This window comes from Pongo pygmaeus, chromosome 16 (assembly GCF_028885625.2).
Source record: "Pongo pygmaeus isolate AG05252 chromosome 16, NHGRI_mPonPyg2-v2.0_pri, whole genome shotgun sequence".
Lineage (NCBI taxonomy): Eukaryota > Metazoa > Chordata > Mammalia > Primates > Hominidae > Pongo > Pongo pygmaeus.
The window spans coordinates 82,439,368-82,466,166 of record NC_072389.2 but is presented as its reverse complement, the minus strand read 5'-3'; the positions used below and the strand labels follow the sequence as shown (position 1 = coordinate 82,466,166).

Here is a 26,799-nt window from a genome sequence, read left to right as displayed (position 1 = left end):
TCTTGTGGGGTTCTACAAGAGTCAATGTATTATTTTAATTTTAGCTTAAGAGAAGTGCTCTAACACTATCACAGTTCTTCTCTTACTGTGTTTTTTAATACCAACAAAATTATAGTATATTTTCTTTTATCTAAATATGATCTCCAAGTATTCATGCAAGAAAATCATAGATTAGTGAAAGTATGCAAGACTTTAGATGTTTTCTGGTAATTTTCTCATCAATGTAGGTATCCCTTCAATTAATTTTAATGGCAAATTTCATCTTCCATTTGTATGATGGATTATTGTTTTCAACACTGTTTCACATGAGTGATGTCATCAGATCACCACAATAACTCTATGATGTACACAGGGCAGGTACTGAACCTCATTTTATAGAAGTAAAAACAATCTAGGAGAGGCTAAGTGTTGTTTCCAGTGTTACACAACCAATAATTTGCAGAGCTAAGGCTTTAAGGACATGTCATCTGGCTCTTAGTATAATGCTATTTTTGTATCATACTTTTTTGGATGGTTCAACACAATTATTGAGAGAAAAAACAATTAAAAAGTTAGGTTTTTTCCACTCATATTGACCCATCTGATTTTCTATAATTTATTTTCATTGGTACTGAATCTTATTCCTGGAGCACAGAACAAACTTTTGCTTCTTCTGTTTGAGGTTGTTTTAAGGAATTAAAATTTTAAGGGTTAATTTCTTAAAACAACATCAAATAGCAATTATTATATCTATCTTTTTTTTGTAGGTGAAACCCTCTCTGTTCCTTCAGAGAATGTTCCTTATGCAAATAATGTGATTTGTTAGATGTCATTTTTCAGTTTCTAGGATAGAATTACTTATTTTTCTTGAATGTGGGTTACATCATAGAGATGTTAACATTTATAAGGATAAGAAATATACACTATATTCATTTTAAACATACTCATGGTAACAGTACAAGAATAATAGCAAATATTTCTGTAGAGGCATGTCTAAGCCACTCTTCTGAGAGTTTTATGAACCTTCAAATAATCCTGTGAGTTAGGTAATATTATTTTTATTTCCTGTTTATAGATAAGGAAACTGAGACATAGGCTTAAAAAGTTGTCTAGATTATGCAGCTAGTAAGTGGCCAATGTAGATTATGAATTCAGGTAGTCTGGCTTCATAGTCTGTGTCCTTAATTGTTAGTCATGTTGCTGCACATTTTTCCACGCTTAGACTTTATATTTCATAAGCCATTTACTTGTTTGTACTTCTTTTAAATGATTGTATATATTGAAATTAAGGATGTGATAATTCACTATACGTAGGAGAAGGATGTCCGGAAGTGGAAGGAAGAATTACTAGATCAACGACGTAGGATGATGGAAGAAAAATTACTTCATGCTGAGTTTAAGCGAGAAGTGCAATTACAAGCAATTGTGAAAAAAGCACAAGAAGAAGAAGCTAAGGTATATCATAAGAGGTTTAAATGTTGACTTAATTACCCAAGTACTTTTTTCAATTGTTATATAATAGTAATAGAAGATAATGTTTATCCAATGTTTATTCTGTTGTAGAATAACAGCATTTTACATGCTCATTTAAAACTTACTAGGTGCAATATTTTATCCCTTTGATAATTCTATGAGCCATCTATTATTATTTTTACAACCCTATAAAGGTATAATTGATAGAGAATAAGCAGCACATATGTAAAGTATTCCATTTGATGAGTTCTGACATGTATATGTCCTTGAAAGTATCAGTACAATGAACATAATACACAATTCCTCTTTGTAATTCTTTCCTTCATTCAACTCTATTATCTAATTACTGATCTGCTTTCTATCAGTATAGATGTTTGCTTTTTCTAGAACTTATGTGCATGGAATCATACAGTATCTATTCTTTTCTCTGGCTTTCCCTCATAATAGTTACTTTGAACTTCATCTATCCTGTTGTGTGTGTGAATAGTTCCTTCCTTTTCATTGCTGGGTCATTCCTTCCATTTCTTTACATATGGAAATACCATAATTTGTTAACCTGGTCACTTGTTGATGGACATGTGTTTTCTTTCCAGTTTTTTTCTATTACAAATATAGCTGCTGTGGCAATTCATGTATATATCTTTGTGCAGATGTGTACTTTCATTTTTATTTTATAAAAACCTAGGAGTGGATTGGTATAGTATCTTACAGTAGGTTCATGTTTAAGTTTTACACATGGTTTTCCATACTAGTTGAATATTTTACATTCCTACCAGCAGTGAATGAGAGTTCTAGTTGTGCCATATTCTGACCAGCACTCGACACAGTTACACATTTTAATTTGAGTCATTTTTTTAAATACATGTATAGAGTCTAATTTTTTTCCTGTTTTTTTGTGGGAAAAACATAATGTAAAATTTATCATCTGAATCATTAAGTATACAGTTCAGTGGTTTTAATGCATTCATGTTATGCAGTCATCACCACCATGTATCTCCATTACTCTTTTTCATCTTGTAAAACTGAAACTCTATACTCATTAAACAATAACTCCTCATTCTCACCCCCAGCCCCTGGCAATCATCATTCTACTTTCTAGATCTATGATTTTGACTACTGTAAGTACCTCTTGTAAATGGAATGATATGGTGTAATTTTGTCTTTTTGTGACTGGCTTATTTCATTTAGCATAAGGTCTTCAATGTTATAGCATATGTTAGAATTTCCTTCCCTTTTCAGGCTGAGTAATTTTCCATTGTATGTTTGTACTACATTTTGCTTATCCATTCATACCTCAGTGAACATTTGAGTTATTACTACATTTTAGCTATTGTGAACAGTGCTGTTGTAAATATGGGTGTACAAATAACTCTGCAGTTCCTGCTTTGAATTCTTTTGGGTATATACCCAGAATTGGAAAGTCTGGATCATATGGTAATTCTATTTTTAATTTTTTGAGGAATCACCGTGCTGTTTTCTACATGTAGTTCACCATTTTTATATTCCCATCAGTAGTGCACAAGGGTTCTAGTTATTCCATATCCTCTCTAACTCCCGTCATTTTGTTTTTGTGATAGTAGTCATTCTAATGTGTGTTATTTGGTATCTCGTTGTAGTTTTGATTTGCATTTGTCTAATGATTAGTGATGTTGACCATCTTTTCATGTGCTTATTTGCCATTTGTTTATCCTCTTTGGAGAAATGTCTGTTGAAGTCCTTTGCCCATTTTTGAATTGAGTTTTTTTGTTGTTGTTATTGTGGAGTTTTAAGACTTCTGTATATATTCTTGATATCAATTTGTTTTTAAATCAAAGATATGATTTGCAAACATTTTCTCCCATTCTGTGGGTTGCATTTTTACTTTGACAGTAGCATCTTTTGACATGCAAAATGTTTTAATTTTCACAAAGTCCAATTTGTCTGTTTTTTTCTTTTGTTGCCTGTGACTTTGGTGTCATATCCAATAAATCATTGCAAAATCTAGTGTCGTGACACTTTGATCCTGTGTCTTCTTCTAAGAGTTTTATAGCTTTAGATCTTACATTTAGGTAATTGATCCATTTTGAGTTAATTTCAGTATATGGTGTTAGGTAAAGGTTTAGCTTGATTCTTTTGCATGTGGCTGTCGAGTTTTCCCATTACCATTTGCTGAAAAGGCTTTTCTTTGTCCATTAAATTGTCTTGGCACCCTTGTCAAAAATCATTTGACTATATCTGTGAGGGTCTATTTCTTAGCCCCGTGTTCTATTCCATAGGTCTATATGTCTGTTTTAGTGCTAGTACTATACTGTTTTGATGATTGTAGTTTTGTTGTAAGTTTTGAAATTAGAAAGTGGGAGTCATCCAATTTTGTTGTTCTTTTTCAAAATTGTTTTGGTTATTTGGGGTGCCTTGAGATTCCATATGAATTTTAGGGTGGACTTTTCTGTTTCTGCGAAGTCATCATTGGGATTTTGGTAAAGATTGCATTGAATCTGTACATCACTTTGTGTATTGTTGATATCTTAACAATATTAAGTGTTCTGGTTTATGATCATGGGATAATTTTTTATTCATTTGTGTTGTCTTTAATTTTTCAATAATGTTTTGTAGCTTTTATTATATGTGTCTTTTGCCTCCATGGTTAATTTCTAAGTATTTTATTATTTTTGATGCTATTGTTAATGGAATTGTTTTCATGATCTCCTTTTCAGATTGTTCCTTGTTAGTGTATAGAAATGCAATTGATTTTTGTATGTCGACTTCGTATCCTGCTTCTTTACTGAATTTTTTACTAGTTCTAACAATTTTTTTTGGTGGAATCTGTGTTTTCTACATATAAGTTCATATCATCTGTGAACAAAGATAATCTTACTACTTTCTAAATTTGGGCACTATTTCTTTTACTTTCCTAATTTTTCTGGCTTGAACTTCTAGTGCTACCTTAAATAGAAGTGGTGAAAGCAGGTATCTTTATCTTGATGCTGATATCAGAGTAAAAGCTTTCAGTCTTTTACCATTGAATATGATATTTGTTGAGGTTTTTTCATATATAGCTTTTGAGTTTGTTCTGTTCCTAGTTTGTTGTTTTTTATCATGAAAGATGTTGAATTGTCAGATGTTTTCTTCTGCATCAGTTGAGATTGTTTATTTCCTCTTTAATTCTGTTAATGTGTTATATTACATTGTTCAGTTTTCATATGTTGTACCCTTCCAGGAATAAATCCCACTTGGTCATGGTGTATAATCCTTTTAATATGCTTTGCTAGTATTTTGTTGAGAGTTTTTGCATTAATATTGATAAAGGATATTGGTCTATAGTTTTTTCCTTGTAGTTTCTGTCTGATTTTGGTATCAGGGTAATACTGGCCCCATAGAATGAGTTAGGATGTATTCCCTCCTCTTCAGTTGTTTGGAGTTTGAGAAGGATTGGTGTCAGTTCTTTAAGTGTTTGGTAGAATTCACCCATGAAGCCATCAGGTCCAGGGATTTTCTTAGGAGATTTCTAAATTACTGATCAATGTCCTTATTAGTTATAAGTCTACTCATATTTTCTAAATTTTTTTGATTTAGTCTTTGTAGGTTTTGTACTTGTCTGTATTATGAGTTAGGGTTGAGATTTTTTTTTTCATATGGATATGTACTATTCCAGCATCAGTTGTTTAAGACTGTTAAAGACTTTTTACATTGAATTGCTTTAATAACATTGTTGAAAATGAATTTGCCACAAATATGTGAGTTTTCTTTCTAACTTGATTCTGTTTACTTTATCTCTGTGCCTGTTTTTATACCAGTACCACTCTATCTTGATTATTGTACCTTTATAATAAATTGAAATCAGGAAGTACAAGTCCATAAGCTTCGTTGTTTTTTTTCTGAGCTATTTTGGCTAATTTAGATCCTTTGTATTCCATATAAGTTACAGGATCAGCTTTTGAATTTCTACAAAAAATATTTTTTAAAGCCTATCTGGGTTTAAATTGGGATTGCATTGAATTTACGGATTAATTTGGGGGAGAATTGACATCTTAATGATATCGAGCATTTCTTTCCATGAACATGACATATATCTCAATTTATTTAGATTCTTGCCTTTGCATCTATTCTGTGAAATTTATCTGTAGTTCATATGTTTGATGGTATATTCAATGATATTTTGTTTTAATTTTTTTCTGTTCATTGCTAATACATAGCAATGCAGTTGATTTCTGTATATGTACCTTGTGTTTTACAACCTTGCTAATAAACTCACTTATTAGGTCTATTGTTATTTCTTTCTTTCCAGTCTGTATGTTTTTTATTTTTTATCTCCTTTTATTGCAATGGCTGGGACTACTACAGTGTTGAGTAGTTGTGAAGAGAGCTGACATCTTTCCTTGTTCCCAATCTCAGGGGAAAAGCATTTACTCTTCACCATTAAGTATGATATTAGCTATAGACATTTCATAGATGTCTGTTATCAAATTGAGGAAATTTCTTTCTAGTCTTAGTTTACTGAAAATCTTTACCATGATTGGACTTTAAAATTGTTCATATGGTGTTTTGTCAATTAAGATACCATTAAAATTTTTTTTAATGATGAATTTCACTGGTTGATTTTTCAAATATTAAACCAACTGTGCATTTCTGGGATAAACCTCATGTACTCATAGTATATTATCATTTTTATATATTGGTGAATTTGATTTGCTAAAATTTTAGGAATTTTTGTATCAGTGTTCATGACCGAGGGTGTTCGGTAGTTTCTTTTCTTGTAATGTCTTTGGTTTTGGTAACAGGATATGCTGGCTTTGTAAAGTGATTTAGGAAGGGTTCTATCATCTTCAATTTTTTTAGAGTTGTTTGTGTAGAATTGGTACAATTTATTGTTTAATTTTTTTTTCTTGTAAAATCCACCAAGGAAGCTATCTGGGTCTGGGGTTTTCTTTGTGGGAGGATTTTTGCCTTAAAGTTTTATTTCTTTAATTTACATAGAGCTATTCCTATTATCTGTTTGTATTATATAATTTGTGTCACTCAAGAAATTTATCTATTTCCCCAAAGACTAATACTGTAGAGCATCTTTTCATGTACTTTTTGGCCATTTGTATATCTTCTTGGAAAAAATCTCTGTTCAAAATCCTTTGCTCACTTTTTACCTGGGCAGTTCGTCTTTTTGTTGTTTAGTTATAAGAGTTCTTTGTAGGTTCTGGATACTAGATCCTTATGAAGCTTGTGATTTGCAAATATTTTCTTTAATTTTGCAAGTTGTCTTTTCACTTTCTTGATGATGTTCTTTTCATAAAAGTTTTTAATGTTGTCAGATTCCAATTTATTTATCTTTTCTTGTTGCTTAGTTTTTGGTGCTAAGAAATAATTATCAAATCCAAGATCATGAAGATTTACGTCTTTGTTTTCTTCTAAGAGTTTGTGGTTTTAGATTTTTATATTTAAATCATAAAGACATTTTGAGTTAATTTTTGTGTGTGATCTGAGGTAGGGCTTCAACTTAATTCTTTTGCATGAGAATATCCATATTTCGGCCAGGTGTGGTGGCTCACGCCTGTAATCCCAGCACTTTGGTAGGCCAAGATGGGCGGATCACCTGAGGTCCAGAGTTCGAGACCAGCCTGACCAACATGGAGAAACCCCGTCTCTACTAAAAATACAAAATTAGCCGGGCGTGGTGGTGCATGCCTGTAATCCCAGTTACTCCGGAGGCTGAGGCAGGAGAATGGCTTGAACCCGGGAGTCGGAGGTTGCTGTGAGCCGAGATCGCGCCATTGCACTCCAGCCTGGGCAACAAGAGCAAAACTCCGTCTCAAAAAAAAAAAAGAAACAGGAAAAAAAAAGAATATCCATATTTCCCAGCACCATTTGTTGAAGAGACAATCCCTCCCATTGGTCTGTTTCAGCCCATTTGTGTTGCTATAAAGCAATACTTGAGGCTGGGTAATTTATAAAGAAAAGAGGTTTATTTAGCTCACTATTCTGTAGGCTGTACAAGAAGCATGGCACCATCATCTACTTCTGGTGAGCGCCTCAGCCTGACTCCACTGATGGCAGAAGGTGAAGGAGAGCCAGCATGTGCAGATCACATCATCAAAGAGGAGGCAGTAAGAGAGGAGGGAGGTACCACACTCTTGTAAACAACCAGCTCTTGAGGGAACTTTTGCAGGAACTAATATAGCAGAACTCACCCCTCTGCCCTGAGGGCATTAATCTATTCATGAGGGATCTGTTCCCATGACCCAGACACTTCCCATTAGGCCTCTACCTCCAACATTGGCAATTAATGTTTCACATATTGATTACATATATATATATTTTTGAGACGGAGTCTTGCTCTGTCGCCAGGCTGGAGTGCAGTGGTATGGTCTTGGCTCACTGCAACCTCTGCCTCCTGGGTCCAAGCGATTCTCCTGCCTCAGCCTCCTGAGTAGCTGGGACTATTGGTGCGTGCCACCACACCCAGCTAATGTTTGTATTTTTTAGTAGAGATGGAGTTTCACCATTTTGGCCAGGATGGTCTTAATCTCTTGACCTCATGATCTGCCCGCCTTGGTCTCCCAAAGTGCTGGGATTACAGGTGTGAGTCACCACGCCCGGCCAGATAACATTTCAACATGTGGTTTGAAGGGACAGACAGCCAAACCATTGCAGTCTATATGTCTGTCCTTATGCCAATACCACACTATTTTGATTACTGTAGCTTTTTAGTAAGCTTTGAAATGGGAACAGTGAGTCCTCCAACTTTGTTATCCCTGTCCCCACCAAACATGATGTACCAATGTAGTGTACCTTGCAATTCCATGTGAATTGAGGTTTGGTTTTTCATATCTGCATAAAAGCCCATTGGCATTTTGTTAGGGATTACATATCTTTATACCCCTTTGAGTAGTATTACCATCTTAACAATATTAGTCTTCTAATTTATGAACGTGGAATTTCCTTCTATTTATTTGTCTCTTTAATTTCTTTCAGCATTGTTTTGTTTTTAACATACAAGTATTTCACTGCTTTGTTTAAATTTATTCCTAAGTGTTCTTTTGGATGCAATTATAAATGATATTGTTATCTTAATTTCATTTTTGATTATTCATTGCTAATGTGTAGACATACAATTTTTATATATTGATCTTATGTCTTGTAATCTTGTTTGAACTCCTTCATTAGTTTTAATAGCTTTTTAGTGAATTCTTTAGGATTTTTCATAAACAAGATCACATAATCTGCAAATATAGTTTGTTTTGCTTTTGCTTTCCAGTTGGATGTCTTTGATTTCTTTTTCTTGTTTAATTGCTCTGGCTAGAACCTATAGTATATTGTTGAATAGAAGTAGTGAGAGTACACATCCGTTTGTTATTCCTGATCTTCCTAGATGTATTTAGTCTTTCATCAAGTATGATGTTAAGTGTGGAGTTTTCATATATAGTTGAGCCTTGGTATCTGTGGGTTCTGCATGTGCAGATTCAACCACCTGCAGCTCAATCAACAGGTGGTTGAATCCATGAATGCAGAGGATCAACTGTAAGGGACTTCAGCATCTGTGGATTTTGGTATCCGTGGTGGATCCTGGAATCAATTCCCCATGGATACCGAGGGACAACTGTATGTCCTTTATCAGGTCAAGGAAGTTCATTTTTATTCATCATTTGTTGAGTGTTTTTTTTATGAAGGGATATTGGGTTTTGTCAAATGCTTCTTCTCCATCTATTGCTGTAACACTATATTTTTTGTCCTTGTTCTATTGATCTGGTGTATTACATTAATTGAATTTAGGTATTTTGTATATTTGTCCAGTTTTGTTGTTTAAAGTGCAAGGGTAAATCTCATCCTGTTACTTATGGCTGGAAGTGGAATTTCTGATCTATGTATTATTAGTATTTTTATCTTTTTATTTTCGAGGGACAGTCTGAAGGTAGATTATTGATGGTCAGAAAGGCAGAATTAAATCCAGATCTTTCTGGTTCCAAAGCTCTGATTTTACCACTGTACTTATTACTTTAGTATTCTCATTTTGTGATATTTTGTCATATGACTTACCTACATTTTGACTTGTCTAATTGCTTAACATACTTACTTTCAATATGATTTTATTAAGCCAAAGTGACTCTTATAAGCAAATTAACCTAATTATTTATCACAGTTTAAATAATTTCCATAGAGATGGATGGTGAACTCCTGGGTATCTTTACATGAGGAGATCAGCCATTTATAGTTCTTTTAATTCTTTTTCTTAAAATTCCAACTTTTATTTTGGATACATGGGGTACATGTGCAGGTTTGTTACATGGATATATTGTACCCAAGTAATGAGCATAGTACTCCGTAGGCAAATTTGTTTTGCTTTGTTTTGTTTTGTTTTTTGAGACGGAGTCTCACTCTGTCACCCAGGCAGGAGTGCAGTGGTGCGATCTCGGCTCACTGACACAGCTGCCTCCTTGGTTCAAGCGATTCTCCCATTTGAGCCTCCCGAGTAGCTGAGATTACAAGCACACACCACCACGCCTGGCTAATTTTTTTTTTTTTTTTTTAGCGGAGACAAGGTTTCACCATTTTGGCCAGGCTGGTCTTGAACTCCTAACCTTAGGTGATCCACCCACCTCAGACTCCCAAAGTGCTGGGATTACAGGTCACTAGGTAGTTTTTAACCTTCTCTGTCTTCCCTCTCTACCTCGAGTAGTCTGCAGTATCTGTTGTTCCCATGTTTATGTCCGTATGTGCTTATTGTTTAGCTCCCACTTGCAAATGAGAAAATTGTCCTTTGGTTTACTGTTCCTACATTAATTCACTTAGGATTATGGCCTTCAGTTCCATCTATGTTGCTGCAAAGGATACAATTTCATTCTTTTTTTGGTTGTGTAGTATTCCATGTTGTATATGTACCACATTTTTTTAATCCAGTCTATTGATAGGCACTACTGATGGACTCCTGGGTTGATTCCATGTCTTTGCTATCGTGAATAGCATGGCAATGAGCATATGACTGCACATGTCTTTTTGGTAGAATAATTTGTTTTCCAATGGGTATATCCCCAGTAATGGAATTGCTGGGTCAAATGGGAGTTGTGTTTTAAGTTCCTTGAGAAATTTCTACAGTGCGTTCCACAGTGGCTGAACTAATTTACATTCCCACCAACAGTGTATAAGCATTCCTTTTTCTCTGTAGCCCTGCCAGCATCTCTTGTTTTTTAACTTTTTAATAATAGCCATTCTGACTGGTGGTGAGATGGTATCTCATTGTGATTTTGATTTGTATTTCGCTGATGCTTAATGATGCTAAGAATTTTTTCATGTTAGTTGGACACTTGTATGTCTTTTGAGAAATGTCAGTTCATGTCTTTTGCTCATTTTAAAAAATGGGGTTATTTGTTTTTTTGCTTGTTGATTTAAGATCTATTTGCTTATAGATCCTGGATATTAGACTTTGTTAGATGCATTGTTTGGAAATATTGTCTCCCATTCTGTAGGTTGTCTCTTTACTCTGTTGATAGTTTCTTTGGCTGTGCAGAAGATTTTTAGCTTAATTAGGCCCTACTTGTCAACTTTTGTTTTTGTTCCAATTACTTTTGGAGATATAGCCAAAATTGACTTGTCAAGCAGATGTCATGAAGGGTATTTCCTAGGTTTTCTTCTAGGATTTTTATAGTTTAAGGCCTTACATTTAAATATTTAATCCATCTTAAGTCAATTTTTATATGTAGTTAAAAGTAAGGGTCTAGTTTTGTTGTTCTGCATATAGTTAACCAGTTATCCTAGTGCCATTTATTGAAGAAGGAGACCTTTTTCCATTGCTTGTTTTTGTTGGCCTTGTTGAAGATCAGATGGTTGTAGGTGTGCAGCTTTATTTCTGAATTTTCTGTTCTGTTCCATTTGTCTGTGTGTTTATTTTGTAACAGCACCATACTGCTTTGTTTACTGTAGCCTTGTGGCATAGTTGGAAGTTGGGTAATGTGATGCTTCAAGCTTTGTTCCTTTTGCTTACTATTGCTTTGGCTATTGGGGCTCTTTTTTGGTTCCATACGAATTTTAGAATAGTTTTTTTTCTAATTTTGTGAAGAATGCCACTGGTGGTTTGATAGGATAGCATCAAATCTGTAAATTGCTTATGGCCATTTTAATGATACTGATTCTTCTAATACCTGCGCATGGGATGTTTTTCCGTTTGTGTCATCTCTGATTTTTTTCAGCAGTGTTCTGTCATTCTCCTTGTTCAATTCTTTCACCTCTTTGGTTAGCTGTGTTTTCCTAGGTATTCCATTTTCTCTGGCTATTTTGTATGGTATTGTGTTCTCGATTTGACTGTTTACCTAGGCATTATTGGTGGATAGAAATGCTACTGATTTTTGTGCATTGATTTTTATATCCTGAAAACTTGCCAGAACAGCTTATCAGTTTCAGTAGCCTTTTGGCAGAATAATTCATGTTAAGTGAATTAAGAGTCTGTACTAAAATTCTTGCTAATATAAATACTGTTTTAAAAGCTTGCTACCACTTGCTTACCTGTTGGTGCTCTCAATTGTCACCGTTTTCAGTTCAATAAACTGTGAAATCCTGTCTGGACATGTATTCCATTTCTACAAAGGAAATAGACACTGTATTTTTTTCCTTATTCAAAAGTATTTTTATTATCATAGTGAAGACTGAAGTCTCTTGAGTTAGATAAACTTGAACTTAGGTTCTGACTCCACCACTTAGTAGCTGAATATCCTTAGGTATTATTTTACCTCTCTGAGCCTATTTGTTCATCTTTAAAATGAGGATAATTTTACCTACATCTCAATTACTGTAAGTATTAAGTTAGATTGTGCATGTTGTGAAGCAGTTAATGTCATCTTTGGTATAACAAAAGCACTTAGTAAAATATTAGAATTATAGAAGAAATATTCTACTTAATTTTTTCTGGAGTCCCTCATGTATTTCTGTTGTTCTGTTACTAATCAGAAAGTACTAATAATCCAGTAATTTTTTTAATTTAAATTTTACTATAAGCGTACTTTCCTTGAGAGTATGTACCATTTTAGTCCTGTTACATACTCAAGATGTTTTTTTTCCATGTATGCTTTTTATGAGTCCTTGGGGTAAATTAATGGACATTTCAAATCCTTTAGTTCTTTCTTAGGTAGATAGATGATTGAAAATAAATTAGCTAGTATTCTGTTGATGGTGATTAATATTGCAGCCTGAGTTATTCAAAATCTGATTTTATATTAGATCATAGTCCATTATTTAATAGTCTAATATTGACTTTCATTTTCAGTTTGTTAATGGTCTCATTGACTCATTTTCAGTTGCAGCATGTCTAGTAATAACTGCTGTTTATTTTTATTCTTTTTTTTTTTTTTAAGAAAAGACACCTGTTTCTTATTCCTTGTGCTGTGGGTCCTATTTTTGTCCCCTTTGCTGCTCTTGGAATTGTTTTTTTTATCAGTTAAATTTTTGTGCCTGGTCCTTTGCTTTCTTCCTCTAGATTACCTACTTTTGTACACCTGTCTTATAGATTACCTATTTTGTACTTTTGTAAATCCCCAAATTTCTGAGAAATAGTGGCCTGAGCTTGTTTCTGCTACCTCATCACCCATGTCTTCCTTAATTCCTTATATCATTTTCCCCTTTCTGCAACTATATTTGCCTTTGGGAATATTTCTCTGTTTTCACTGAGTTTAAAAGACTTTTCTGAATCACTTCATATGAACACCATCAGGCATCTTTTTCTAGAAAACTTCTGCACTATCTTAATTTTCTCTCTACTCTCTAACCAATCCTTTACTGTCTTCCCTTCTTTATTTTGTTAGTTAAACATAACTGAAAAATGAAGTTTCACTTCACTTACTCTTCTTCTTTAGTATCACAGTCACTACCATTGCTTCAGTGTCTTCTCTGCAGTGATTTCTAAATCTGAATCTTTAGCCCTACCTTCAACTAAGCTCTAGACTCAATTGCCTATTGTTTGGTGCTTGTATCGAGTGGAACTCATCAGCTCACCATCTCCTTTATCCCAAACTAACTGCTTTACTGAATTCCATATTTAAGATAATGATAATAATAACTAGTCACCCATTAACCTAGATTTGGAAAACTTGTATTCATTTACTTCATTTCACTTTTCTTTTTAATCTCTTCTTGACAACTTTTTGTGTATAAGCCAGAAAGATAAGCTAATTGTTTCTGACATCTTCTTTGGAGTCCTTTGTATACATACACCTGCAGTTCTCTAACTCTGTAGGCAGCTACATTTTCCACTGCACCTGCCACCAGTTTATTTTTATCTCCCTCCTAAATATTTACAGTTGATATTCTTCCCTTTTGTTCCTTCTCCCTCCAGATTAATCTTTCTGGAGGGTATTGTAATGCCTCTCAGTCCAAAAACCTTCAGGGACTTTTTATGGTCTTCAAGCCTAAATATAAATCCATTACTCTAGATTTCTTTAATATTATATTGTATTTAAAATAGTGGTCATATTTTTATTTTAAAAGTGATTCATTTTTATTTTGAAGAATTTAAGCAACATAGCAAAGGAAACTCAATCCCACCCTCAGAAATAGCAACCATTAACATTAGGTAGACACTGTTTCAGACATTTTCCTATTATTATATTCAGATTGCATGAATGGATAATCTTATAAAATAGAATTATGCTATACATGATACTTCTTAGTAAGATCCATATTGGCTAGGCTGGTCTCGAACTCCTGACCTCAGGTGATCTGCCTTCCTCGGCCTCCCAAAGTGCTAGGATTACAGGCGTGAGCCACCACGCCCAGCCTGACTGTTGTTAGATTTCTTATTTTTGTAATGTGCCGTAGAATTAACTTGATCTGAACCTTACCTTACCTTTGTTTTTTAAAGGTAAATGAAATTGCCTTTATAAATACCCTTGAAGCCCAGAATAAACGTCATGATGTTTTATCAAAATTGAAGGAATATGAACAGAGGCTTAATGAGCTACAGGAAGAGCGTCAGAGAAGACAGGAAGAAAAGCAAGCACGTGATGAAGCTGTGCAGGTAGGATTTTGTTCAGCAAACATTGATTGAGCACCTGTCATATTTGTAGCGTCCAGCCCCACAGGGTCAGTGGGTTTTTCTCCCCATGTGCGGAGACAGGAGATTGTAGAAATAAAGACATAAGACAAAGAAATAAAAGACAGCTGGACCCAGGGGACCACTACCACCAAGACGTGGAGACCGGTAGTGGCCCTGAATGCCAGGCTGTGCTGATATTTATTGGATACAAGACAAAGGGGCAGGGTAAGGAGTGTGAGCCATCTCCAATGATGGGTAAGGTCACGTAGGTCACGTGTCCACTGGACAGGGGGCCCTTCTCTGCCTGGCAGCCGAGGCAGAGAGAGAGAGGAGAGAGAGAGACAGCTTATGCCATTATTTCTGCATATCAGAGACTTTTAGTACTTTCACTAATTTGCTACTGCTATCTAAAAGGCAGAGCCAGGTGTACAGGATGGAACATGAAAGTGGACTAGGAGAGTGACCACTGAAGCACAGCATCACAGGGAGACGGTTAGGCCTCAGGATAACTGCGGGTGGGCCTGACTGATGTCAGGCCCTCCACAAGAGGTGGAGGAGTAGAGTCTTCTTTAAACTCCCCGGGGGAAAGGGACACTCCCTTTCCCGGTCTGCTAAGTAGCGGGTGTTTTTCCTTGACACTGATGCTACCGCTAGACCACAGTCCGCTTGGCAACAGGCGTCTTCCCAGATGCTGGCGTTACTGCTAGACCAAGGAGCCCTCTGGTGGCCCTGTCTGGGCATAACAGAAGGCTCGCACTCTTGTCTTCTGGTCACTTCTCACTATGTCCCCTCAGCTCCTATCTCTGTATGGCCTGGTTTTTCCTAGGTTATGATTGTAGACCTAGGATTATTATAATATTGGAATAAAGAGTAATTGCTACAAACTAATGATTAATGATATTCATATATAATCATATCTATGATCTATATCTAGTATAACTATTCTTATTTTATCTATTTTATTATACTGGAACAGCTCGTGCCCTCGGTCTCTTGCCTCAGCACCTGGGTGGCTTGCTGCCCACACATATTTTAGATTTAAAGCTAGTTGCTGAGGACCCCAAATGGGGTAACCTAGTGTTTGTTCCCAAAGGTGCATGGTTCAATATGGCACTCTAGAAACATAAAGTCTATTTTCTAAACGATAGTGTGTTCTCCTTCAGTTGTGGTCATCAGTTCTTTCATCAGCAGACTGTAATCATAGCAATAGAATCATCAGCTTCAACTAGGTGAAGGATTAAACTGCTCTGGACAGATTATTATCTATTCTTTTCTAATCAGGCTGGGCAAGAATATGGTCCTCTCCCAACAATAAAAACAAAGGTTGTTTTTGAATCAGTATATATAGCCTCAAACAATTTTTTGCCCATGATGAGGCAAATTTAGGTTAATTTTTATGCCTAAGATAAGGGGCATCTGTTATTTTTTAGATGGTATCATCAGATACCATGATTAGATTTTAACCTCTGCAGCAAACCCTACGTTTGCAACCATTTTCAAGGTGGGGAAAAGGTTAAGGCATAAACTGTCCTGCTGTTTATAATCTATTTTAGATCTCCCTCAGTAAAATGCCTTGCCCATAGTCTTTAAAGACATGACATATTTTTGGATGTAGAGAACAAATTTTGCAATATTTAAATATAAATTCACATATGCTGTATTTATTGTGACTAATATTTATTTGTTCCTTCAGTGATCATTTCATTGAGTTACTGCAAGTCATGTGTCAGGCTCAAAGATATGAAAAACATACATCTGTGTTCTCAATGTGGAGGTGTATATGTACATAAACAAAATTAGGAAAAATGCTATGCTAAAGGCATTGTCAGTAGCACAAAGGAGAACACCTTATTTATATAGAGAGTAGAGGGAATATGAAAAAGTCCAGAAAAGTTTCCAGGTAGAGATGACGTTTTTACTAAATTTTCAAAAATGAAACAGACAAATGATAAGTTGTATGGGAGGGCATTTCATGCAGAAGGGGATATGAGGAAGCAGTGCATGTAGAGTTAGGGAGGAGGTCATGAAAAGCTTTGTAGGTATTTTTAAAAATTACGGGTGTTGTATTTCATGCTTCTTGTTATCAGTGATTTTAGTAAATTATTAATACATTTTTAAGTTCATTGATCACTTTTTGCTATTTGTGGGCAATAACAGGCATTCCCATATTCATCCTTATCTCTCTTTGATTAGAGTCCAATGTACTATTTTAATGAATGCAAAGCTAACTTCATGTTTAAAAATACAGAATGCTCCCATTAGAGAAACTAGCCTTTCCTTTCCAAGAAGCAGTAAAAATTTTCATATTTATCATTTATAAGCTATTTATCTATTAACTTGTATTCTTAAATGAGTAAAAAAATATATTTGAATGTTTAATTTGAATCTTTAGCATTATTTCTGTTTCTCTACAGGATAAATGCTATAAATGTCTGTAGAGAAACAGAAATACAGACAAAAATAATATGGTTTGTAAATTATGTGTTACTTTAATAACTAATAATTCAGAGATATAAATAAGGCATTTTTGCCTTTATAGCAAATAGTAAATTACAGTTTAATTTGAAAGAGTGTAATTAGAGTATGTACAAGGTACAAAGGTACCACAGAGGAGGGAATACTTAGCTCGATTGGTGGAAACAGAATATCAGGGAAAGTTCTCTGGAAAAGGTAACTTCTTAGCTGGTTTTTTTGAGGAAATACATGAGTAGTAGTGTATATTTTTAAATAGACATCTTTGGTTCCTTACTCTGCATTTTGCAGATTTGAAATATAACAGTTATCTTTCGTTTAAAAATGATGACTCTCACTTCACAATTTTTAACATTCATTAAAACTTAAAGGAAAACCGTTTACTAAACTAATAGGGAATTTCCTCCACCAACTAACACTTTAAGAATTGTTTTGGCTCTTTAGAATTATTTTTGTTTTTAAAAGTGCTGAAATTTCCTATGGATTTAATTTCAATGAAAAATTTTAAACCTGTCTACATATGCTTGAGATATACTGAGATAGATAGATAGAAAAATCCACTGGTAGATAACATGTATAACATTAAAATTTTAAAAATGTGTAGTCATTACATGCTGTACAGGCAGTAGTGCCAAGTATTCTGTAAATACAATAATGGTAAGATCCTAACCTAATACAGAATTTCAGAGACCCTCCATCCATTTTATTTTTACTCTTGAAACATTCTCATGGACTATTACAGGCAATTGTGATTCTTATTTCTTCTAAGTAAAATACCAAGTGCTGCCATCATATATTCCCAGTTTGCTGTTATTGTTATGTATATTCTTTATTGATTAATTATAAGCTCAATTTTTTCTTTTTTACTTATCCTGCTTTGTCCTTTTGTCCTAATCATTTGAATTGTAGGCATAAAGAGGAGCTACAGAATCCTTTCTTAGGCTGCCTTAAACACCTCCCTGGCTGAGATATGTAGGGGTCTGAGAGGTTCTTCTGTAGGCTTAAGAATTAGTTATATTTCTAATTCCTTTGCTATAAGTTTTAATTCTTTCCTTGTGGCTATATAGATTCATGGTGTATATTATTTTATAAAGTCATGCTTCATTTATTAAACATATTTAGGAATCCCTACCCTTTGCAGGGTGCTTTGTGGGGTACAAAGTTTCCTGTCTTTTGGGAATTTAAATTTCAGATTGGGAAATGGTAGCTGAATTTTACTCATTAGCTGTATGGCTACCAGTTCTCTTTTCAAGTTATTAAAAATGGAAATTAATAGGTTGAGTAACTTTTTACGTCCAGTTATCTCTTTTCATACAATGTTGGAGCTGGTCTGATATCCATTAAAACAATCAGCAAGTTGACATTGTGTTTACAAGTGTACACTTGGCTACATTGCACATACCTGAAGTAATTATTTTTACATAATACATATTTTATAAGATCAATTTAGGATTTAAAAAATTACATTCCTCAAGCCTTTGGTCTTATATTAATAAAATATGAAATGAAAAATTCTGCTTTAATTCTTTATATTTAATGCCTAAGCTCTTTGTATTTTGTTGTGAAACGTGTTTTCAGATATAATATGGAATTTTTAAACTTCAGAAAAATTGGACTATAAGAGGAATTTTTTTGTTCACTTTTTTTTAATGAAGAAAATTTTCTGTGCCAAATTTGATTGTTTTTAGTCTTAAGAGTTTTTGATATTTTTTTGGCTAACCAAGTTTCCACATATTATTCTTGATTAGTCATGAGAAATAGCTACAACTATTTCATGAATAGTATGCTCAGACAGTAAAGGATATATCTTAAAATCTAATTGCATGACTCCAACAGTCTGCAGTGTGCCTGTTATGTCCTCCTCAAATCAGGGCATTCCCTCCAATTCCCAGTTTACCCTCTTCTTATACCACCCACCCCCTCAAAAAAAAGAAAGAAATAGAGATCCTTTTGGCTATTTTTAAAAGGCTTTCTTTCCCTGGGGCAGATAGAGCTTGTTGTGGAGATGAAGTTACTATTGTGAGCTCAGTTAACTATTAGAAATGTTCAAATCTCTCTTCTGTGTTCCCTGAACAGAAATTGCTTTGTTATTTTTTTTTCTGCTATCTTTTACTGAGCCCTTACTATGGCTAAACTCTATGCTGAGAACTTACCTGTAATTAATAATTTACATCTCACAATCAACTGAGGCTCTTTAAGGTGAAGTACCTTGCCCAAGGTTATGTAAGTAGTAGGTACTAGAGCCTAGATCAATGTGTTCCATTAATTATAGAGGAGAGGCTACCAAGAGGTTGTGTGTGCTATCTGGGGAATGGGTATGGATTCAGAGAAACATATCAATAACATGAGGAACAAATATTCACGACAAATATTTCATGAGTGACAAATATTTCATGTTGAAGTTACCCAGTTTTGATGATTTATCTTCTGGCTTGATGATGATGGTGATGATAATTATTGAGAATTTTATATATGCCAGGCCCTATGGTAAGTGCTTTTCATATATTAGTTCATCTGTGCTTTATAATATCCTAAGAAATACAGATTATTTATCTTCTAGAAAAGTAAGGCGCAGAGACTGTAACTAAGTAGCCCAGAGTCACTGTGCTAGTGAATAATGGGGTCAGGAAACAAAACCAGGGACTCTGACCCGATATCCACTTTTATACCCACTGTGCTCTATTATATTACCTCTTTCTCCTTCTCACAAGCTGTCTTTACTTAATTCCATCATGAAACCTTAGTTCAGAAATAAAATCTATTAACTATGGTTTTTTCATCATATTCAGGTATTTCTATAACCATATATTAACACAAGGCTTTACAAGTGATTAATCAGAAAACATATATTAAGTTCTGTATTAGAGTTCTCTAGAGGTACAGAACTAATAGGATATATATATATGTGTGTGTGTATGTGTGTGTGTGTGTGTATATATATATATATATATGAGTTTATTAAGTATTAACTCACACAATCACAAGGTCTCACAACAGAGTGTCTGCAAGCTGAGGAGTAAGGAGAGCCAGTCCGAGTTCCAAAACTGAAGAACTTGGAGTCTGATGTTTGAGGGCAGGAAGCATCCAGCACGGGAGAAGGATGTAGGCTGCTAGGCTAGGCCAGTCTCTCTTTTCATATTTTTCTGCCTGCTTTATATTCTAGCCTCGCTGGTGGCTGATTAACCATCACAAGTTCCCACAAAACAAATACAACACAGTGTTTGCATAAAAAAGCAAGTCTTTACTGAATTATGTGTAACACTGTTAAATGACTTTCAGAAACCAGATATCATTGCTATTTGATTTTTGTTTAAACTTTTAAGAAGCAGAGTACCTAGTGGCAAGCCCATGTTTCTACTTGGCTTGAACATGTAAGTTTGGTGAAAGGTATATTACTTTGAATCATTTTTATTTTACACATAATTCTAATATTGGAAAAAAACATTTCTAACATTAGGAACGCAAGAGAGCTCTAGAGGCAGAACGGCAGGCCCGTGTAGAAGAATTGTTAATGAAGAGGAAAGAACAAGAAGCCCGAATTGAACAACAGAGGCAAGAAAAGGAAAAAGCCCGTGAGGATGCAGCCCGGGAAAGAGCTAGGTATCTCATTTGCTATCTTGATGAACATTTCGCACTGAGTGAATATTCAAGTTGAGGTCTTAAAGCCATTTATTGTCATGTAGAGTTTTTTTGAGATGAGGTTTTGCGATGTTCCCCAGGTTGATCTTGAACTCTCTGACTCAAGTGATCCTCCCACCTCACCCTCCTGAGTAGCTTGGACTACAGGTGTGTACCACCACACTCAAATCAAAAAACATATAATTTGATTCTGGATGGCTTCAGCAAAAGAGACTTTTGGGGAAGATACTGAGGGCATAAGTAATAGAAGGTTAGAGGACCAGGTTTGGAAATGTTTTCTCAGACATGAAAGGCTAGATCACAAGAGTCACAGCAGTAGATTTTTTTTTTTTTTTTTTTTTGATGGAAATAGTCTGGTCAGCATGTCGCCACTCTGATTATGAGGTATGACCTTCAATTATCCCTTAGTTTTAATCACTTTAATCACTTTAAGACACAGGAAAAAACATATAATTGGCCAAGCCTAAGTCCCTTTTATTGGTGTGACCTTACTGACATGATATTTTGTGACTTCCGAATTATAGCGAAGTTGGTAGATGTGAAAAGATAGCTCTTTGTGGTTTTAATTTGCTTTTCTACTTGTCCCTGATTAATAATAGGGCTGAGCAACTTTTTCACATGTTTATGAGCTGTTCGGGGATTTTTAATGCAAAGTGCCTATTCAAATTTTTGTTCATTTCTGTATTGGGGTCTTTTTTTTCTTATTGATGTTTAGGGATTATCTTTACTAGATACTAAGTCTTTGTTAGTTACATATATTGCAAATATACCTATAGGTTGTGTCTTACTTTTTTTCTTTCTTTATGATGTCTTTTGATTAACATAACTCTTGGTTGCAGTTTAGTAGAACTGAGCAAACTATAATTTATGCCTTTTGGTCTTATTTATGAAATCTTTTTCTATCCTAAGTCATAAGACATTCTTCAAAATTTTACAGTTTTATCTTTAATAGTCTTTATTTATCTGCAATTGGTTTTATTGTGTATTTAGAGGTAGGAGTCTTACTTCATTTTCTCCATGTGGATACCCAATTATTCTAGCATACTTTATTGAAAAATGCATTTTTTTCCTACTGATCTGCAAGGCTTTCTAACATAAGCCAAGTTTTTATATATGTGTGGGTCTGCTCATGGACTGTTGTGTTCTGGTCCAGTGATCACTTTTTTTGTCATCTGCCTTAGTTATCAAAGCTTTATAATAATTGTTGGTGTCTGGAACTATCCTTCACCTTATTTTTTATTAGGACTGTCCTGGCCCTAGTTCATGTCTGTGTTAGTTTTAGAATCAGCTTGCTCAGTTCTGTATTTAAAAAGAAACTATAAAATTTTGATTGGAATTGCATTGACTCTGTAAATTCAGGTGTTGTTAAGATTGATATTTTTATGTTGAATAATTTAATTATGAGCATCCTACTAAATGTTTTTCTACTGATTTAGCTCTTTCGAAACATCTTTATATCCTTTCACCAAACTTACATGTTCAAGCCAAGTAGAAAATTTTTTTTCTATAAAGGATTTTTGTATGCTTTTTATTGTGGCAAAAAATATAAATAACATGAAATTTATCATTTTAATCATTTTCAAGTTTACAATTCAGTGGCCTTGAGTACATTGACATTTTTGTGAAACTATCACCACTATCTGTACCCAGAAATTTTTTCAGTTTCCGAGACTGAAATGTTCTATCTACTAAGTAATAACTCCCCATTCTCTCCATTCCACACCCCCACTTGCCTCTGACAATCGTCATGCTACTTTCTATTTCTATGAATGTGACTGCTTTAGGGACCTTATGTAAGTGGAATCATACAGTATTTGTCCTTTTGTGACTTATCTTAATGTCTTCAAGTTTCATCCATGTTGTAGCATGTGTCAGGATTTTCTTCCTTTTTAAGACTGAATAATATTTCATTGTATGTATAATACCACATTTTATTTATTCATTTCTTTGTTGAAGCAACTTGAGTTGCTTCTACCTTTGACTGTTTTGAATAATGCTGCTGTAAACACGGGTGTTACAAATGTATGTTTTAGTCTCTGCTTTTTAATTCCAAAAGTGAAGTGGTTGAATCATATACTAATTTTATTGTTTTTTTTTTTTGAAGAGAACACTACTGTTTTTCATAGCAGCTGTACCATTTTTCTGTTCTCAGCAGCATTGCACAAGGGTTCCACATCCTCACCAATGCTTGTTATTTTGTTTTTTAAAAATAGCGTTATTGAAGAGTGTGAAGTGGCATCTCATTCTGGTTTTGATTTGCATTTCCCTAGTGATTAGTGACCTTAAGCATCTTCTCATGTGCTTATTGGCCATTTCTTTATATTTTTGGGGAGAGGTTACCACTTAGGTCCTTTGCCTATTTTTTAATCTGGTTATTTTCTTGTCGGGTTATAGAGTTGTTTTTTTTTTAAATATATTCTGGACATTAACCCTTTATCAATGATACAATTTACTGATATTTTCTCCCATTCTATAGGTTGACTTTTCATTTTGTTGATAATGTCTATTGAAGAACAAGAGTTTTAAATTTGGATGTAGTTCAATTTGTCTGTTTTTGTTGTTGTTGTTGCCTTTACTTTTTTTGTCATATTCAAGAAATCATAGCCAAATCCAATGTTGTGAAGTTTTCTCCTTGGATTTTCTTGTAACATTTTTATAGTTTTAGGTCTTATCTTTACATCTTGGATAGTTTTAGTTAATTTTTGTATATCATATAAGGTAAGGGTTCAACTTCATTCTTTTGCACATACTCAGTTTTCCCATCACCTCTTGTTGAAAGGACTGTCCTTTCTCTATTGAATGGTTTTGTCATCTTTGTTGAAATTATTTGACTTACATACAATGGCTCTATTTCTTGGCTGTCTGTTCTGTTTCATTGGACTATACATGTCTGTTTTTATGCTAGTCCATACTGTTTTGATTACTGTAGTTTTGTAGTAAGTTTTGAAATCAGGAAATGTGAGCCTCTTTGTTCTTTTCAAGATTGTTTTAGCTTGAGGATCCTTTGAGATTCATGTGCATTTTTTAATTTTTGTAAAAAATAAGTCATTGGGATTTTGATAGGGATTGCATTGAATCTATTGATTGCTTTGGGAAGTATGGCTTTTTTTTTTTTTTAAATGTATACACTAAGAGAATTCAGGGTGGGCTGCTTGTAAAGGATGAGGCAGCCTATATGGACATCTTAACATTGTTGACTTTTTCAGTCCATGAACACATGATGTCTTTCCATTTATTTGTGTCTTCAGTTCCTTTCAACAATGTTTTGTAGTTTTCATTGCATCTGTTTTTCTCATCCTTGTTATGTTTATTCCTAAGTATTTTATTTTTTGTACACATTTTATGATATTTTTTAGTTATTATTTTATCCTGTTATACAATTATAAATAGAATCTCTTTAAGTGCTTTTAAAATTTGTATGTTGCTGGTGTTTAGAAATACCATTTATTTTGTTTCAGCAACCTCAATAAATTCTGTTAACCATTCTAATAATTAATCTTAGATTTGTTTTTAGCATTTTCTATATAAATAAACATACCATCTACCAATATATAGTTTGGGTTTTTTTTCCTCATCTTTTTGCCTTTTGTTTTGTTAGTGGGCATCTTATTTATAAGGAATGCTTTCCACAATTAACTATTAATGACATCTGCCTTAGGTTTTTTAAAAAATAGTTTTTATTTGTTGTTTATTTAAGGTATACATCATGATGTTGTAGAATACATATAGATAGTAAAAGGGTTACTATAGTGAAGCGAATTAACATATCTATCTTCTCACAGTTACCCATTTTATTTGTTTTAGTGGCAAGGGCAACTAAAATCTCATTTATCACAAACCCCAATACTGTACAATTTTATTACCTGTAGCCCTCCTGTTGTACATTAGATCTCTAGACTTGTTCAACTTACATATCTGCAGTTTTGTATCCTCTGATCTACATCTCCTCTTTTCTGCCCTCTCCTTCTTATGCACACCCCTGATAACAAATACCTTGTTTTCTATCTCTGTATAATTGAATTTTTTTTTAAGATTTCACATATAAGTGAGATCATGCAGTATTTTTCTTTCTGTGTCTGGCTCATTTTACTTAGGATAAGGTTCTCTAGGCTCATCCATGTTGTGGCAAATGGCAATGTCTTATTCCTTTCAGGGCTAAATGATATGTATACTACAGTTTCTTTATCACTGTTTCTTTGATGGACACTTAGTTTGCTTTCATATTTTGGCTATTGTGAATAATGCCATAGGAAACATGGAAGTGCAAATATCTTTATGAGGTGGTGATTCCATTTCCTTTGGGTGTATAGCGGGAAGAGGGATCAGCTGGGTCATATGGTAGTTCTATTTTAAATTTCTTTAGAAACCTCCATACTGTTTTCCAGATGGCTGTACCAAGCCACACTCTTACCAACAGTGTAAAAGAGTTCCCTTTTCTCCATACTCTCACCAACATTTGATTTTTGACCTTTTGATAATAGTCATCTAATGGGTGTGAGTTAGTATTTCATAATGGTTTTAATGTTCATTTTTCTGATGATAAATGGTGTACACCACCTTTCCGTATATCTACTGACTATTTTTATGACTTCTTTGGAGAAATGTCTATGCAGATTCTTCACCCATTTTAAAATCAGTCTGTTTTTCTACTATTGAGTTGTATGAGGTTTTTTATTTTTTATTTTTTTATTTTTTTCTTTTTCTTTTTATTATTATTATTATTATTATTATACTTTAGGCTCTATGGTACATGTGCACAATGTGCAGGTAAGTTACATATGTATACATGTGCCATGCTGGTGCGCTGCACCCACCAACTCGTCATCTAGCATTAGGTATATCTCCCAATGCTATCCGCCCCCCCCCCCCCCCACAACACTCCCCGAAGTGTGATGTTCCCCTTCCTGTGTCCATGTGTTCTCATTGTTCAATTCCCACCTATGAGTGAGAATATGTGGTGTTTGGTTTTTTGTTCTTGGGATAGTTTACTGAGAATGATGATTTCCAATTTCATCCATGTCCCTACAAAGGACATGAACTCATCATTTTTTATGGCTGCATAGTATTCCATGGTGTATATGTGCCACATTTTCTTAATCCAGTCTATCATTGTTGGACATTTGGGTTGGTTCCAAGTCTTTCCTATTGTGAATAATGCTGCAATAAACATATGTGTGCATGTGTCTTTATAGCAGCATGATTTATAGTCCTTTGGGTATATACCCAGTAATGGGATGGCTGGGTCAAATGGAATTTCTAGTTCTAGATCCCTGAGGAATCGCCACACTGACTTCCACAAGGGTTGAACTAGTTTACAGTCCCACCAACAGTGTAAAAGTGTTCCTATTTCTCCACATCCTCTCCAGCACCTGTTGTTTCCTGACTTTTTAATGATTGCCATTCTAACTGGTGTGAGATGGTATCTCATTGTGGTTTTGATTTGCATTTCTCTGATGGCCAGTGATGGTGAGCATTTTTTCATGTGTTTTTTGGCTGCATAAATGTCTTCTTTTGAGAAGTGTCTGTTCATGTCCTTCGCCCACTTTTTGATGGGGTTGTTTGTTTTTTTCTTGTAAATTTGTTGGAGTTCCTTGTAGATTCTGGATATTAGCCCTTTGTCAGATGAGTAGGTTGCGAAAATTTTCTCCCATTTTGTAGGTTGCCTGTTCACTCTGATGGTAGTTTCCTTTGCTGTGCAGAAGCTCTTTAGTTTAATTAGATCCCATTTGTCAATTTTGGCTTTTGTTGCCATTGCTTTTGGTGTTTTAGACATGAAGTCCTTGCCCATGCCTATGTCCTGAATGGTAATGCCTAGGTTTTCTTCCAGGGTTTTTATGGTTTTAGGTCTACATTTAAGTCTTTAATCCATCTTGAATTGATTTTTGTATAAGGTGTAAGGAAGGGATCCAGTTTCAGCTTTCTACATATGGCTAGCCAGTTTTCCCAGCACCATTTATTAAATAGGGAATCCTTTCCCCATTTCTTGTTTTTGTCAGGTTTGTCAAAGATCAGATACTTGTAGATATGTGGCATTATTTCTGACAGCTCTGTTCTGTTCCATTGATCTATATCTCTGTTTTGGTACCAGTACCATGCTGTTTTGGTTACTGTAGCCTTGTAGTATAGTCTGAAGTCAGGTAGTGTGATGCCTCCAGCTTTGTTCTTTTGGCTTAGGATTGACTTGGCGATGCGGGCTCTTTTTTGGTTCCATATGAACTTTAAAGTATTTTTTTCCAATTCTGTGAAGAAAG

The 26,799-nt window shown here is 34.4% G+C and overlaps 1 protein-coding gene across 9 annotated transcripts in view; it reads left to right on the top strand.

Moving 5' to 3' along the window:
- The window catches only part of SCAPER (S-phase cyclin A associated protein in the ER), a 552,312-nt gene that overhangs the window by 149,025 nt on the left and 376,488 nt on the right, over nucleotides 1-26,799 (top strand). For all 9 annotated transcript variants that reach the window (XM_063652363.1, XM_054452429.2, XM_054452422.2 and 6 more), the window contains 3 exons: nucleotides 1,294-1,434; nucleotides 14,264-14,419; nucleotides 20,367-20,509. In XM_063652363.1, coding sequence (XP_063508433.1) covers nucleotides 1,294-1,434; nucleotides 14,264-14,419; nucleotides 20,367-20,509 — 440 coding nt within the window. The remainder of the gene's footprint in view (nucleotides 1-1,293; nucleotides 1,435-14,263; nucleotides 14,420-20,366; nucleotides 20,510-26,799) is intronic.